Source organism: Rhinichthys klamathensis, unplaced genomic scaffold (assembly GCF_029890125.1).
Source record: "Rhinichthys klamathensis goyatoka isolate OS25496 unplaced genomic scaffold, OSU_Roscu_1.1 h1tg000059l_1, whole genome shotgun sequence".
Lineage (NCBI taxonomy): Eukaryota > Metazoa > Chordata > Actinopteri > Cypriniformes > Leuciscidae > Rhinichthys > Rhinichthys klamathensis.
Genome location: NW_026606604.1, coordinates 7,106,314 through 7,118,944, shown reverse-complemented (window position 1 = coordinate 7,118,944; position 12,631 = coordinate 7,106,314). Strand labels below are relative to the sequence as shown.

The window sequence follows — 12,631 nt, the reverse complement described above, 5'->3', positions numbered from 1 at the left end:
ATTTGGCCACACAGCATGCAATTCATTTGCAGGACTGTCGCGTGTTTGATACACTAACACTGCTTAGTGACACAAGTGAGTCAAGCAGCAGCAGAGCTAACGGGGCTAATGCCGAAGGTAACTTTAAACTCTCCAGGCAGGACAGGCCCTGTCGTCTACTTAGTTAATGTGAGCGCCATTTCATTCATAAGTTGGTAGTTGTGGACTTTACAGAAGACTTCTTTGTATTTTTTATGTCAGTTGAATTTTGTTTCAGGTTGAATCTAAATGAGCACTGTTAATATTCCAAATGGCACAAGCTCTTCCTTGACTGATTTCAGTCTGTGTTTTTAGTTTTTATGGCACATAAATGCCAGTTTTATTTATTTTTTTGTCTGGACCAATGAATGTGAAAATGAACAATTTCTCTTCTTGATAATCTTTCAAGGCACACACTAGCGTGCCATCATGGCATACTGGTTGAGAAACACTGCCCTAGGCTATGGGTCCCTGGTCTTTACTTTGAGAAGTAGCTCACCTACTTTTAGGTTTGTTCTGAGGTTGCTACACATAATTTGTGTATACTCTGTGCTGTGTCTTCTGATCAGATATTAAAGCGAGTTAATACAAACAAACAAATTTGTACTTATTCCCTCACCCAATGAGAATCGATAAGAGAATCGATAAGGAATCGGATCGATAAGCAATATCGATAATGGAATCGGAATCGTTAAATTCTTATCAATTCCCATCCCTACTCATAATGCAACAATAAAAGTTTTAAATAGTGTTAGTTAAAATAGTTTAAAAGTTTTGTGGCACATTAAATTCTTTGTGTAGTGTCAAGTTATCATCATGGAAAAAAGGATTATTTTCATTTGTAAATAAAATTTGTAAAATAAAATGTAAAATAAAATTGAAAACAAAACAAAACAACTCTTATATATTAAGTAATATAATCTACCGGTCAAAAGTTCAGGGTCAGTTTTTTTTTTTTTTAAAGAAATAAATACTTTTATTCAGCAAGGATGCATTAAATTGATCAAAAGTGACAGTAGACATTTATAATGTTACAAAAGATTTCTATTTCAAATAAATGCTGCTCTTTTGAACGTCCTATTTATCAAAAAATCCTGAAAAGAAATATTTACAAAATTATTAAGCGACTGTTTTCAACATTGATAAAAAAAATATGTTTCTTGAGCAGCGAATCAGCATGTTAAAATTATTTCTGAATGATCATGTGACACTGAAGACTGAAATAATGGCTTCCAGTCCTTATCATTATGGTATACAGTATTTCTTGTAGTATGTTCCAGTTTACACTGCACATTTTGACACATAGTTAATCGCTAAATACAATTTGCTTTATAATATAACAATATAAGTTCACTAGATAGTAAAATATAACAATAAAATAATCTTAATTTTAAAATACAAAGTGTGTTTAGTGCAGTCATAGAGCACCTTCATACCCTACATAAATGTGAAACTACTATACTGTCTGTTTAAACTGTCTCTTCATATGCTTCTCTTCTCTGATCTAAGATGACAGACATCCTTGCTAAGAGCGTCAGAAAACTGAAACCGCACAGAAAATGTGGCCTCACTATTGAATTAAGCGGCATTATTTCATACTGAGCCAAGAAGCTTATTTGTACTTAAAGCGCATCGAACTGTCAAATGTTTTTTTGAGCCTCTTGAGCTGTCTTATAATGGTTTCGTCAGGAAGGCTGTAATTTAGTGAATAAAACGTTCAGGGCTGTTTTATGGATGGCAGTTATAGATTCTGGGATCAGTGCTTTGAACAGTCCCCCTGTCTCCTCCTGAAATGGACAGAACTGTTTGTGTTCCTTTTGTATTCATGTTGTATTCGAGGTGTGACACGATCAAACGTCAACCAACAAATCACATCTCTCCATTGTTAATCTGCGTTTTGTCCTAATCAGCTGTGATTGTCAACAGTGTTGCGTGAAACGATGTTTTCCGTGATGTACAGTATTGTTAGCCTGGGAAAACCCAGACAACTTCCGGCAAATTTAGATTTGCTCTGAAAGTTAGTCTGGCAAAGAGCTCATTCAAGCCCATTTCCAATCCGCCGAAATCGAGGCACCAATCAGAAACGTTGGGGCGGGCTTTACACGATGACGACAGCGCTGGGATTTTGAAGCAGATTTTGAGGCCTACATTACAAAGATGGATGCCGCCGTCGAACATCACTCGTTCGAATCAGCTATCGCGTCTGTTTTAAGCGATTTGAACGTTTCCTTTTTGTTAAAAACCGAGCAAAGAACAACACTCGGAGATGTTTCTCCGCCGCTCTGCATACGTCATCTCCTTCATCGCTCTGATTGGTTTAGGTCTATCCGCGACGTCCGTTGGTGACGCCCCGCTGGAAATGATTTGTCTATGACGCTTTGCCAGACCATAACTCAGTTACAACTGAGAATGGTCTGGTTTTAACCAGGCTACAGTATTCTACATTGTTGTTGCAAATTATGCTGAATTATTACCAGTATAAAGTTTATCCAGCTTACTAAGATACAGTTTTGTTAAATTTGCAAAATGACCAATGTAGTCTTGGAAACATCTGTTAAAAGGTTTTTGAAACAGAAATTGCTTTGTGCATTTTGCTGTCATTGAGTATAGAAAAATGATGTGACACCCAAAACTTGTTGCATCACAAAATAGCCATAGTAGACGGTCACAGGAACAGCACAGCCATTCCTCTCTCTCCCTCCTTGATTTGGCCGATCAAAAGAAAAAACAGCTCTGTCATACTGTCCCTTTGGATATTATTGCTCAGGCCTGTGTGCAGCCTCCAGAATTGCTTAAACAATCCAGCGCCGACTCTCCTCCCCTCCTCTTGCAGCAGGCGCATCCTCAAGGTTATCCAGGCAATGAAGTGACGCAAATCCTCTGTAATACCCCCCGCAACCTTCTCCTCTAATCACTCATTCCTTCTGTTCTGTCTCATCCACAGGTGGGCTGGTTCCCCTCCACGTACGTAGAAGAGGGCGAGGAGTGAACGGCTCAACGACCGCGCACAAGAGAAAGGAAATAAAAGGAAAGAAAGCACATGGACTGCGTTCGACTGGACTACACTGAGCTGAGTCACGGAGTCAGCTGATTGGCTGGTGCTCTCGCTCACTCTCTGTCTTGTTTGTCTATCCTGGAGGAAGTGCACAGGGTTTGATAGATGAAGGACTGTCTCTCAGGGAGCAGATTATAAAACACAACCCCAAACCCTCAGCCAGATCTCAAAAGACCCTTCCGGGCACCTGGACGGGAGCGCCGCGGGTGAATCCGGGCCCTGAGATGGAACGCACGGAAACAGACTGAGGTTACACCGTGAACTAATTCTGTATGTGTGCGGCAGTCTGTCGGCTCACAGGGAAACATGTTTGTCCTGACCTTGCCTGAGTCCTCCTTTCCTCCACTATTATTGATGATGCCCCCTCCCCGTGTGTACACTGCCCTGGAGGTGTTCTCACTCGCGGAAGACCCTCCCACCCTGCTATTCGTCTCAGATTAAGATCATAGCTCTCTGCCATGTAGGCCGCGGTAATTGATTGCTGTCTCTTCCCTTTTTCCTTCCTACGAAATCTCTCTTATTTTCAGATTTCCACTTAAAGGGAACGACCGGTTGTTTTGTGCGTCGTGTTTCTCGCACGCTTATCTCGAGAGATATATTTTGGGGTTGTCACGGCGTGTTTATCTGATCCGCGCAGCGAGACGTTGACAGGAAACAAAAGGGATTGCGGTGACAGGCCTGTAAACAGCTTTTTCAGCAGGGGCCCATGGCCCCGAAAGCATTGTGTCACCTCATGCAGAAAGGATCCTGGTAGATAGTGCAGACAGTGCCTTCTCTATCAACTAATGAGGGGGATTTACACACATTTGCAGGAAGAACTGACACATTGAAAAACAATGAGGCAGATCCAGTGAATCAGAACTCTTGAAAGTCTCGATATGTGTAAATTAGTGGTTGACCGATATGGATTTTTCAGTGTCTGAATCGTAGGGTGGCCAATATAATATATGTAATAAAATATTAAATTATTCTTAAAAATATCATATAAAATAAAAATTGTTATAATAAATGTATTATATTAATTTGTGTGTATGTATATATAAAACTAATATAATACATTTATTATAATATATATTATTAATATTGATCAATAAAATATAATGCTTATTTCTACTCAGGCAGCAACATAGTGTCGGCCCAGATCTGGAACGTATGTAATCCACATGTACCAGATGTGGCCCGGATCTGGGCCGACACTATGTTGTCTGGGTACACAAAATTCCCTAAATTTGTTATTTGTCCAAGGACACTGTTATTTTTCAGATGTCAGTCAAGTTTACCATTGATGTGTATTGATAACCTTCTTGGCCAAGGGTTATTAAGTAAGTCATTTCTTCATTCAATCTAAATATAGCAGTGTTCTGTACTGTACTGTTGGACGGGATACTGGATGTGTTTTCACTTCCTGCAGTATTCCCCTTTGGGACTCTTTCTTCCAAGATTTTCCTGTGTTGTAATGAACTAGATGGATGCTTTACCTGTCTGCAGCTACATGTAGATCTGTGCAGTCTGAGCTGCCTCTAAACTGTGATGAAATGAAAGTTTTCAGAGTGTTTAGACTGTGTTGAGGTGACAGACTCTATAATCGGAGAAAGGTCATATCAGGAAACACTGCTGGTTTCTCAAATGGTTAGATATAAGTGCACTCACAAAGTATTATTTATTTATTTGTGATCTGAGAAGAGACTTTGACAGGAAAAGACATTCAAAGGAATACCGTCAAATGACTGAAAAGATTCAACTGATAAAAAGCCAGTAGAGAGAAACTAAACGCATATATGGAAATACACTCTTATGTGCCTATAAAGAAGTCCAATGTAAAGCATTTCCATTTCTTCTTCACATTAGTCTTTGATTGAACACATGGACAGATCTTTTATCATTTTATTTTTGTCTTCCCAAAGAGCTACATAATGTATTTAACAAAAAAGTTTTAAGAATTATGTTTTTTTCTTCTTCATTCCTGTAAAATGAGAAGACATGCAAAAAGGGTAAATATTTATTGATTTATATATCTTTATCTGTGTTCTAAAGATAATGTCTTTTAAATGTATATATGAATAAGGCATTGATCAGTCATCTCATTGTGTGATCTTTGTCTCAATGTAGCACTATGTAACACCACTAAGTGGCAGCTTATAGTTTCTCCTTCTTCCTCTTTGGTCCTTTCCTTGATTTTTCCCAATCATCATAATGCTGCCTTGAAGTCCAGGAAAGTCTGTACTAATGAGTTTAAAAGACTTACTTGCATTCAATTGATTTCGGTAAAACAAAAATGCGTACCGGATGTGGGCCGGATCTGGGCCGACACTATGTTGCTGCCTGGGATTTACTGACATTCGGAAACTCTGGGCTCAAAGTTTCAAACCTAATAACTTTCATGTACGCTCAACTCATAAATACAATCATTCTGACATGATTTAAAGGCAGCATAAAAAGAGATTCAGTGTTTTCCTGTCATGCTGTATCAGTTCTCTCCTCACTGACAGGAAGTGTTGTTATGTCACAGAGGATTCGAGTAGATTAACTTCTCATTAGGAAAATCACATTTACCAGCTGTTTATGGCATGGCCATACCTCTCCCTCCCTTTATTTCTAAAGGTTAAAGGTCGGTTTTAGAATTGCCAATTTTTTTTTCTTTCGGGCTTCGACTGAAAGAGGATTTTTGGTCTGGCACCGAAATCTGGGGCGAAATCCGTGCCCGAGGCAGATTATGGTCTTCTCCTGGGTTCGCTGTTCCCTTACACTCCAACTGTGAGCAGTAGAATTGGTTTTCTAAGCTTTCTCACCGGTAATCTGTTCCCACTCCTCTCTCCCCAGAGATGAACCCTGACAGGACGGATTTAACAGGCTTCCACACATCGTTATATATTTATATACGGCAGAGTCTGTTCCTACACAGAGTTTTGGGCCACTAATCACCCAGCGATCTCTAACCTCGAAGGAAAGGGATTTCTGTCTCTATTTCCACTTTTGCGGCATCTCTCTATGTTTTCTCCACTCACACCTTCATAATCATATTCTCCACTCTTTATCTAGATGTCCTTCAAACTTTTTTTAATGTAATGCTAAGGGCATCCTACGGGCATAAAATAGAAGTGAATGCAAAATTGAAGGCTGGGTTGTTGTGCTGAGAGTCACTAAATGTCTCATGCTTTCTTTGTGTGTGTAATAATTGCTATTGTGGCATGCTTCAACAATTGTGGGGGCTATTAACCAAGCAAGCCATATTTACATAAGCAACCTAGAGTAACAGAATGATGGTACTATGAGGGGCTCATGGTTAATGATCTGCTGTCCACTGAAGCCAAAGACATACACAAGCCTGGCGCCATGTAACCCGCCGCAGTGGCCTAACCTGTAGCAGTGCAATGCGAGTGTCCTGCAGCGCCACCTAGCTGCTGTATCACACTTGAACTGTATATATGTTGATAAAGTTACAATAAAAATGTATATTGCTTCTTTTTGCAAACTGCATTGCAGTCTTTTGTGTCTGGTTTTGTGTGTGGGGGGTGGGGGTGGCTGGGTGGGGGGGGGGAATCAATTAACTCAAAAACAGAAGGAATTGGTGAAAGAAAATGAGCTGGACAGTTTGCTTTTAAAGGTCCCGTATTGTGCCCCTTTTCACAAGATGTAAAATAAGTCTCTTATGTCCCCAGAATGTGTATGTGAAGTTTCAGCTCAAAATACCCAACAGATAATTTTTTACAGCATGTTTAAATTGTCATTTTTTGGGGCTCAGAAAAACGCGCTGTTTTAGTGTGTGCCCTTTAAATGCAAATAAGCTGCTGCTTCCGGCACAGGGGGCGGAGCTTCATGACCTCGCGCTCAGAATGATGATAATATCAGAAACTCTCAGTAACGGTGTTAATTTCGAGTCGGACAATAATGCCTACAGAGTCAGAGTGCTGTATAGAGATGGAACAGGTATAGTTAAGTAGTAACGGTAGTAGTTACGGTTATTATAACGTATTTGTCATCTGCAAGGCCGTAACCAGGGTTTGAAAATTAGTGAGGTCCGGGGTGTTGTGTAAAGAATTTTGCTATAATAATGGTTTGGCCATTGGAACCACATTTCCCAATGGACATTAAGCTGTGACCCTTTTTTTTTATGGAATTTGGCATATATATATATATATATATATATACAGGGGTTAAATTTGGATTTAATTATGTGTGGGGTAGTCTCTCACTAGGGGGGTCCGAGGGTTTGCCCCCCCGGGATTTTTTTTGTGAAAAATAAACCAAAATGGCACTTTCTGGAGAGTTTTGTGCAAAGAAAAAGTAGGTCTAGCAAGTTCAACGCAATCTCACGACCAATTCGTCCGAATTTGACGAGTGATTAAAAGATGGCTAATTCGTACGAATTCGTACGACCTCATTCGTACGAATTTGTACGATTTGTCTAAACCCACGTGATGGGTAGGTTTAGGGGCGGGGTCAGGGTCATTCGTACGAATTCATACGAATTGGGCAACTCGTCAAATATGTACGTTTTAGCAAAAATCGTACTAATTCGTACGAGTGAGGTCGTACGAACTGTTACGAATTAGCCATCTTTTAATCACTCGTCAAATTCGGACGAAATTCACACAGATCAAACACAAATATGCTGACTGAATAGATTGCTAGTTGAGAAACACTGCTTTAATTAATGTTTTTATGATGGCTTTGTGAAAGGTTAACTAAACAGCATGAGCCGTCTTCCAGCTGGCCAGTAAGTTATTTGGCAAATTTCATTCTGTAGGCTAACATACAGATCTGTTTTATGCTATTGTTTTTGATAGTGTTATACATTTCTTACAGATAATCGATTGTCATTGCGTTTGTCTTACCGAATGTGGTAGCTTTATGCAATTACAGTTTGTCTATAAGCTTCTTTTTTTTTAAATGTATTAATGCCGACAGTTAAATGTTGCCAGATATTGCTACGAAAAACAAGCAAAACAAAATAATAATAATAATCCGAAATAAGTTCAAAGCTTGTGTTTTGGAAATAAGGTTAATATATCACTAAACCTTCCCACATTAATAACTTCCTAAAGTGTCACATTAAATCAGAAAAACAGGTGACTACTGCCACCTTTCTATTAGGTGGATCTGGCAACACGGAGGCTGCACCCGCGTTCACAACGCGCTCTCAAGCCCCGTTCAGTTCACTGCGCCAGCTTCTCGCAGCAACATGAATTGCAAACACTCATATGAGGTGGTTTAAACACTGCTAATTAATCATTCAGAGAGCTTGACATTTTATTTTTGAATGTAAAAAAAATGACCGAGGTCCGGACCTCGGTGACCTCATAGCTGGCTACGGCCATGCTTGTATATTATCCATTATGTATCCAAACGGGCCGTTCGATGTAGGCGACTTCTGTAAAATAAAATATCTCGCTTGGCATTGAACTTTGAGCTTTATAATTTTATTTACAGATATTATTTATACTCTAACAACAACATTACACACTAACTAAAGTTTGAAACATGGGATCACGAAGAACGGGACCTTTAATACTATGATGATCAAAGGTGTCCAATGAGTTCTGTTAAAATCACCCTTAAATATTTTTTTCTATTGATGTACAGAGCGATATTCTAATAAATTATTTTCTATAACAATTAAAACCAATATTTTATGACTTTTTTTTTAATCTTATACTGAACCTCCACATGGGAGCAGTGTTATTTTAGAAAAAAGTTGAACAAAAGTCGTTTTATGCTTCCTTTTTCCGTCAGCTCACTTTCTGATTGGGTATCGTTTCTATTTCTGATCGGGGCCTGTTGTGTATTTCAATTTGAGATCGGTGTGACCCGTTCGTTCTTCCGAGCAGATTCGCAAGCCTGGAACACACCAAGCCGACGCCCACGAACTAGCGCCGATGAAAGCCGACTGTGTTGTCGCCTCTCGTTGCCTCTCGTCGGAGTAAAAAGCTGCACTTGAACACACCGAGAGAACTACAGCCGACTGTCAGCTAGAATGCGCGTTCTGCGCCTGCGTGTAAATGAGACAACTGTCTATTTCTGCAGATATATTCTCTATATTCGTCATTCAAAAAGGGGAAACCGACGCTGTCGGCTGCAGATACACAAACCATAAACAAAGCAGTGCGTGCTTACCGTTTTAAATATCAATCCTGCTAAACACTTAATTTATTCCACTCCGCTCGTGTTAATATTGAAATATTCGCCAAGTAACACCCAGGTAAGATGACGTAACATAAGAACAGCCTTCTATCTGTAGAGTTTTGACTTCTTTGCTCGCTGTTTTGCTATTATTCTCGTGCATGACTCTTTCACTAAGCTGAACAGCCAATCAGAGTTCCCTCTTTCACCGACGGCCTGACGCCGATTCAACATGTCGAATCGGCCGAAACAAAGCCGACGAGGACCAATTTCAGCCGACGGCACGGAACCGTGCGGAACACACCGAGGAAACTCAGTCGGCCGACGCACAAAAACTGCCCGACGGCCGACCGTCGGCTTGGTGTGTTCCAGGCTTAACACACATCACACCACAGGAAAATCTGATAATATAATCTGTAGAAGTTAGAACCATCAAGAATCTTTAGTCGGGACTTTACCTAGGACTGTCGGAAGGGGAGAATTGGGCCCAAAATGTATCCCGATTATCTTGTAGTGTGTGGGTGCCTTGCCAAAGTAACAGTTCAAATTTTCGTTTAGTTTAGGGGTTTCATCTAATATTTATATTTAATTTCTGCTTTATTTGAATGAACAAAAATGTTTTTAATAGTTTTAGTAAATGATAACAACCCTGCATTGGAGTTTCTAGTTGTAGGTATGCAACTACAGAATAAATCTTTAAATGCACAATGCAAGAGACTTTTGCTTTTCAGTAAACTCAAAAAATATGTCATTCCTCAAGGTTGGCAGACTTTCGCATTCATATATGCGGCTGGGAAGAGTTGCAGTCAAATTCTGTAGTCATGTAGAAAAGTGTGCGTGTAAAATGGAGATTAAAACAGTGGCGGTCACCATCTGTTTCAGTGTATGTGGAGAACACGTTCTGAGGAAGATGACGGGTCATTCGGTTGGTGATGAGGCACTGGAGATGTCTGCTGAGACTCAATCTATCGCCTCAAAGCAATGTCGGCCTATCCACTGGCAGAAGAAAGCTTGCGCAGATGAGGATTGATTTACAGAAAAGTCATGACTGCGGCAGAAGTCTCGAGCCCCTTTATCCCCACTCCCGGCTCCCGAGGTAAACACTCATTTGCTGGTATAAATGTTGAGAAAGCAGACAGAAAACTCATCACTGAAAGCCTGGAACTAAAGCAAGACGTGTTAAACCACATCAAAAGTGACATCTATCCGCAAAACAAACTGCTTTTATGTACCCACCTCCATCCAGATGAAAACATCTTTGACATTTAACAAAACGCACTCTTTTTTTTTCTCATATCGAGTGAGCCTGTACCGTGCACCCCTTGGTATTTTGATTAATATACAACGATCTGCAGAGGATATTGTTTTTAATAATAGAGCACCAAGCTCATAGTATTTGCTTTTTTCCGACAATGTCTGGTAGACGTCTCGGTAAAGATCTGTGTTGAGGAGAATTTGCTGCAGTGGCCATCTGGGACCTGTGAGTGGAAAAGGCAGTAGCCGACGTGTAAATATCAAGTCCTGCGGCCCACATTCACACACCCGCATGCTGTCCCCTAACGTAGGCCTATTAATAGCAACAACGTCACTGATCTTTCATCCGATCTTTTCGTCTTCCACCCTGTGAGCCATTTCAGAAAAATACAATGGCCCCTAAGTTCCTCAACTGCACGCAGCGCTTCTTTTGATATTTTACTATCTTTCTTTTCTCATAGCACGGATAGGGAACTATCATTGTGCGCTTTTGACGTTCATTGGTAAACGATATCTGTGAGAACCAATGAGATTTGTGTGCAGTTGCGTATTCTCCACCTTTTTCTCCTTATATGGTGCAACATTGACTGAGCTGCAACAATCAACATTCTTGTGTTTGCACTTTTTGTATAAATATGAAAAAGTCACACACATGAATAAATGGCAAGATTTTTGATTGCGAGTGAGTGATCTCATACTCATATTTCATGTCACATTTTATTTATTAATTTATTTTGGGAAAATTTTGTTAATATAAAATACTTTGTATTTTATTGTTATTCATAAAAAAGACACACCATAAATCTCAAAGAAAACTACTTAATGTCTTCGGTTATCTGTTTGATAGTTTAGACTTTTTTTAGCAAGTAAAAGACCTTTTACTATAATTCTAAAAATGTCCCCCTTCACATGTCTTTGCGCAAGTTACTGATTTTTACAAAGTAAATGTAAGGAAAAACCTTTACGTTGTTATATGAACACTAACTGGACTGAGGCAACTTAGGTTTATTTGATTATCCAAACATGTTTTAGAAAAATCATGTTGAAATCTGAGTATCAAATATGATACAACAGGCCTTTAAGGAACATTTATTTACATATATCTCTGCATTAAAAATAAAGAGCTTTGATCATAAAACTAAGCATTTAAATATCATCCTTACTAGACATTGTTATTTTGCTCAGTTTGGGCCTCTAAATCAAATTGAGAGTATTAAGAGTATTTCAAACTTTTAAATTTGTTATATATATATAGTCTAAAGGTTCAATAAACGGTTTCATATGTCAGGATTCACAGGGTTAATGCTTTGCAGTGTTTCAAAGTGTTACTGTATTTCAGCATGACCTGAGCATAAAACTGAACAGGACTGTAATAAAACCCTGAGGTCCACGGGGCGCATTTAATACCGCATCCTCTGAGCTGAGCAACTCAAACACGTGGAGTTACAGCATGATAGAATTCATCAGAATCCATCAACAGCAGATCTCTGTCATCACTCGGTGCGTATCACACACCGACAACAGTCTCGCGTCTATCCGGCACTTGAACCCGATAAGATAAGACCATCTCGGCAGTTTTTTAAAAGGAAAGTGCTGTCTGAGGCGAGCAGAATCTTGCCAGTGATCTGCTGAAGCTCTCAGTGGAGGGATGTGGCATCTCTCACCCTGCCTCTTACAATGTCTAGTTTTCATGTATCAGCGGGTGAGAAAAGAGATGCTTTCGGTCTTTTCTGCTACCGGATCCTGACATGTGTTGCTCTGCAGAGTCTAGGAAATCCGATTTAATACATGGATATCGGATCTGCAAAAATGACTGAACATTTACAGGCAATAGAGTCAGGTTATATATATTTTTTCTTCAATATCCTGTTTCACTCAGAAAGCCTCACATTGTGAAAGTGGGTTGCCAAGGGCGTTTCATGATTCAAAACACTAAATATGCATACACAACTGTTCTACGTAGATTTGACAGCTCTATTCATTAGCCATTAAACGTAATGGGTCTATAAGTAGTGATATAAATGCTTTAAACCCAAGATTGTCGGCCTAAGCGCCCCGATCTAGCAGGTTGTTCTATACGCGGCAGGAGAATTACGAGACGGGGGAGATGCTTGTTTCTATTTGGTTCCTGAAGAACCATCCGCTCTGGCTGTGTCAAATCCCTTGCACTCTTCCAGAATGCCT

General features: G+C 39.7%; 1 protein-coding gene across 2 annotated transcripts in view; it reads left to right on the top strand.

The window, feature by feature from the left end:
* Positions 1–3,231, top strand: part of LOC130084048 (guanine nucleotide exchange factor VAV3) — a 71,157-nt gene extending 67,926 nt beyond the window's left edge. For both annotated transcript variants that reach the window (XM_056249205.1, XM_056249206.1), the window contains one exon: positions 2,963–3,231. In XM_056249205.1, coding sequence (XP_056105180.1) covers positions 2,963–3,007 — 45 coding nt within the window. In that variant the 3' untranslated portion in view covers positions 3,008–3,231. The remainder of the gene's footprint in view (positions 1–2,962) is intronic.
* Positions 3,232–12,631: the final 9,400 nt, after the last annotated feature.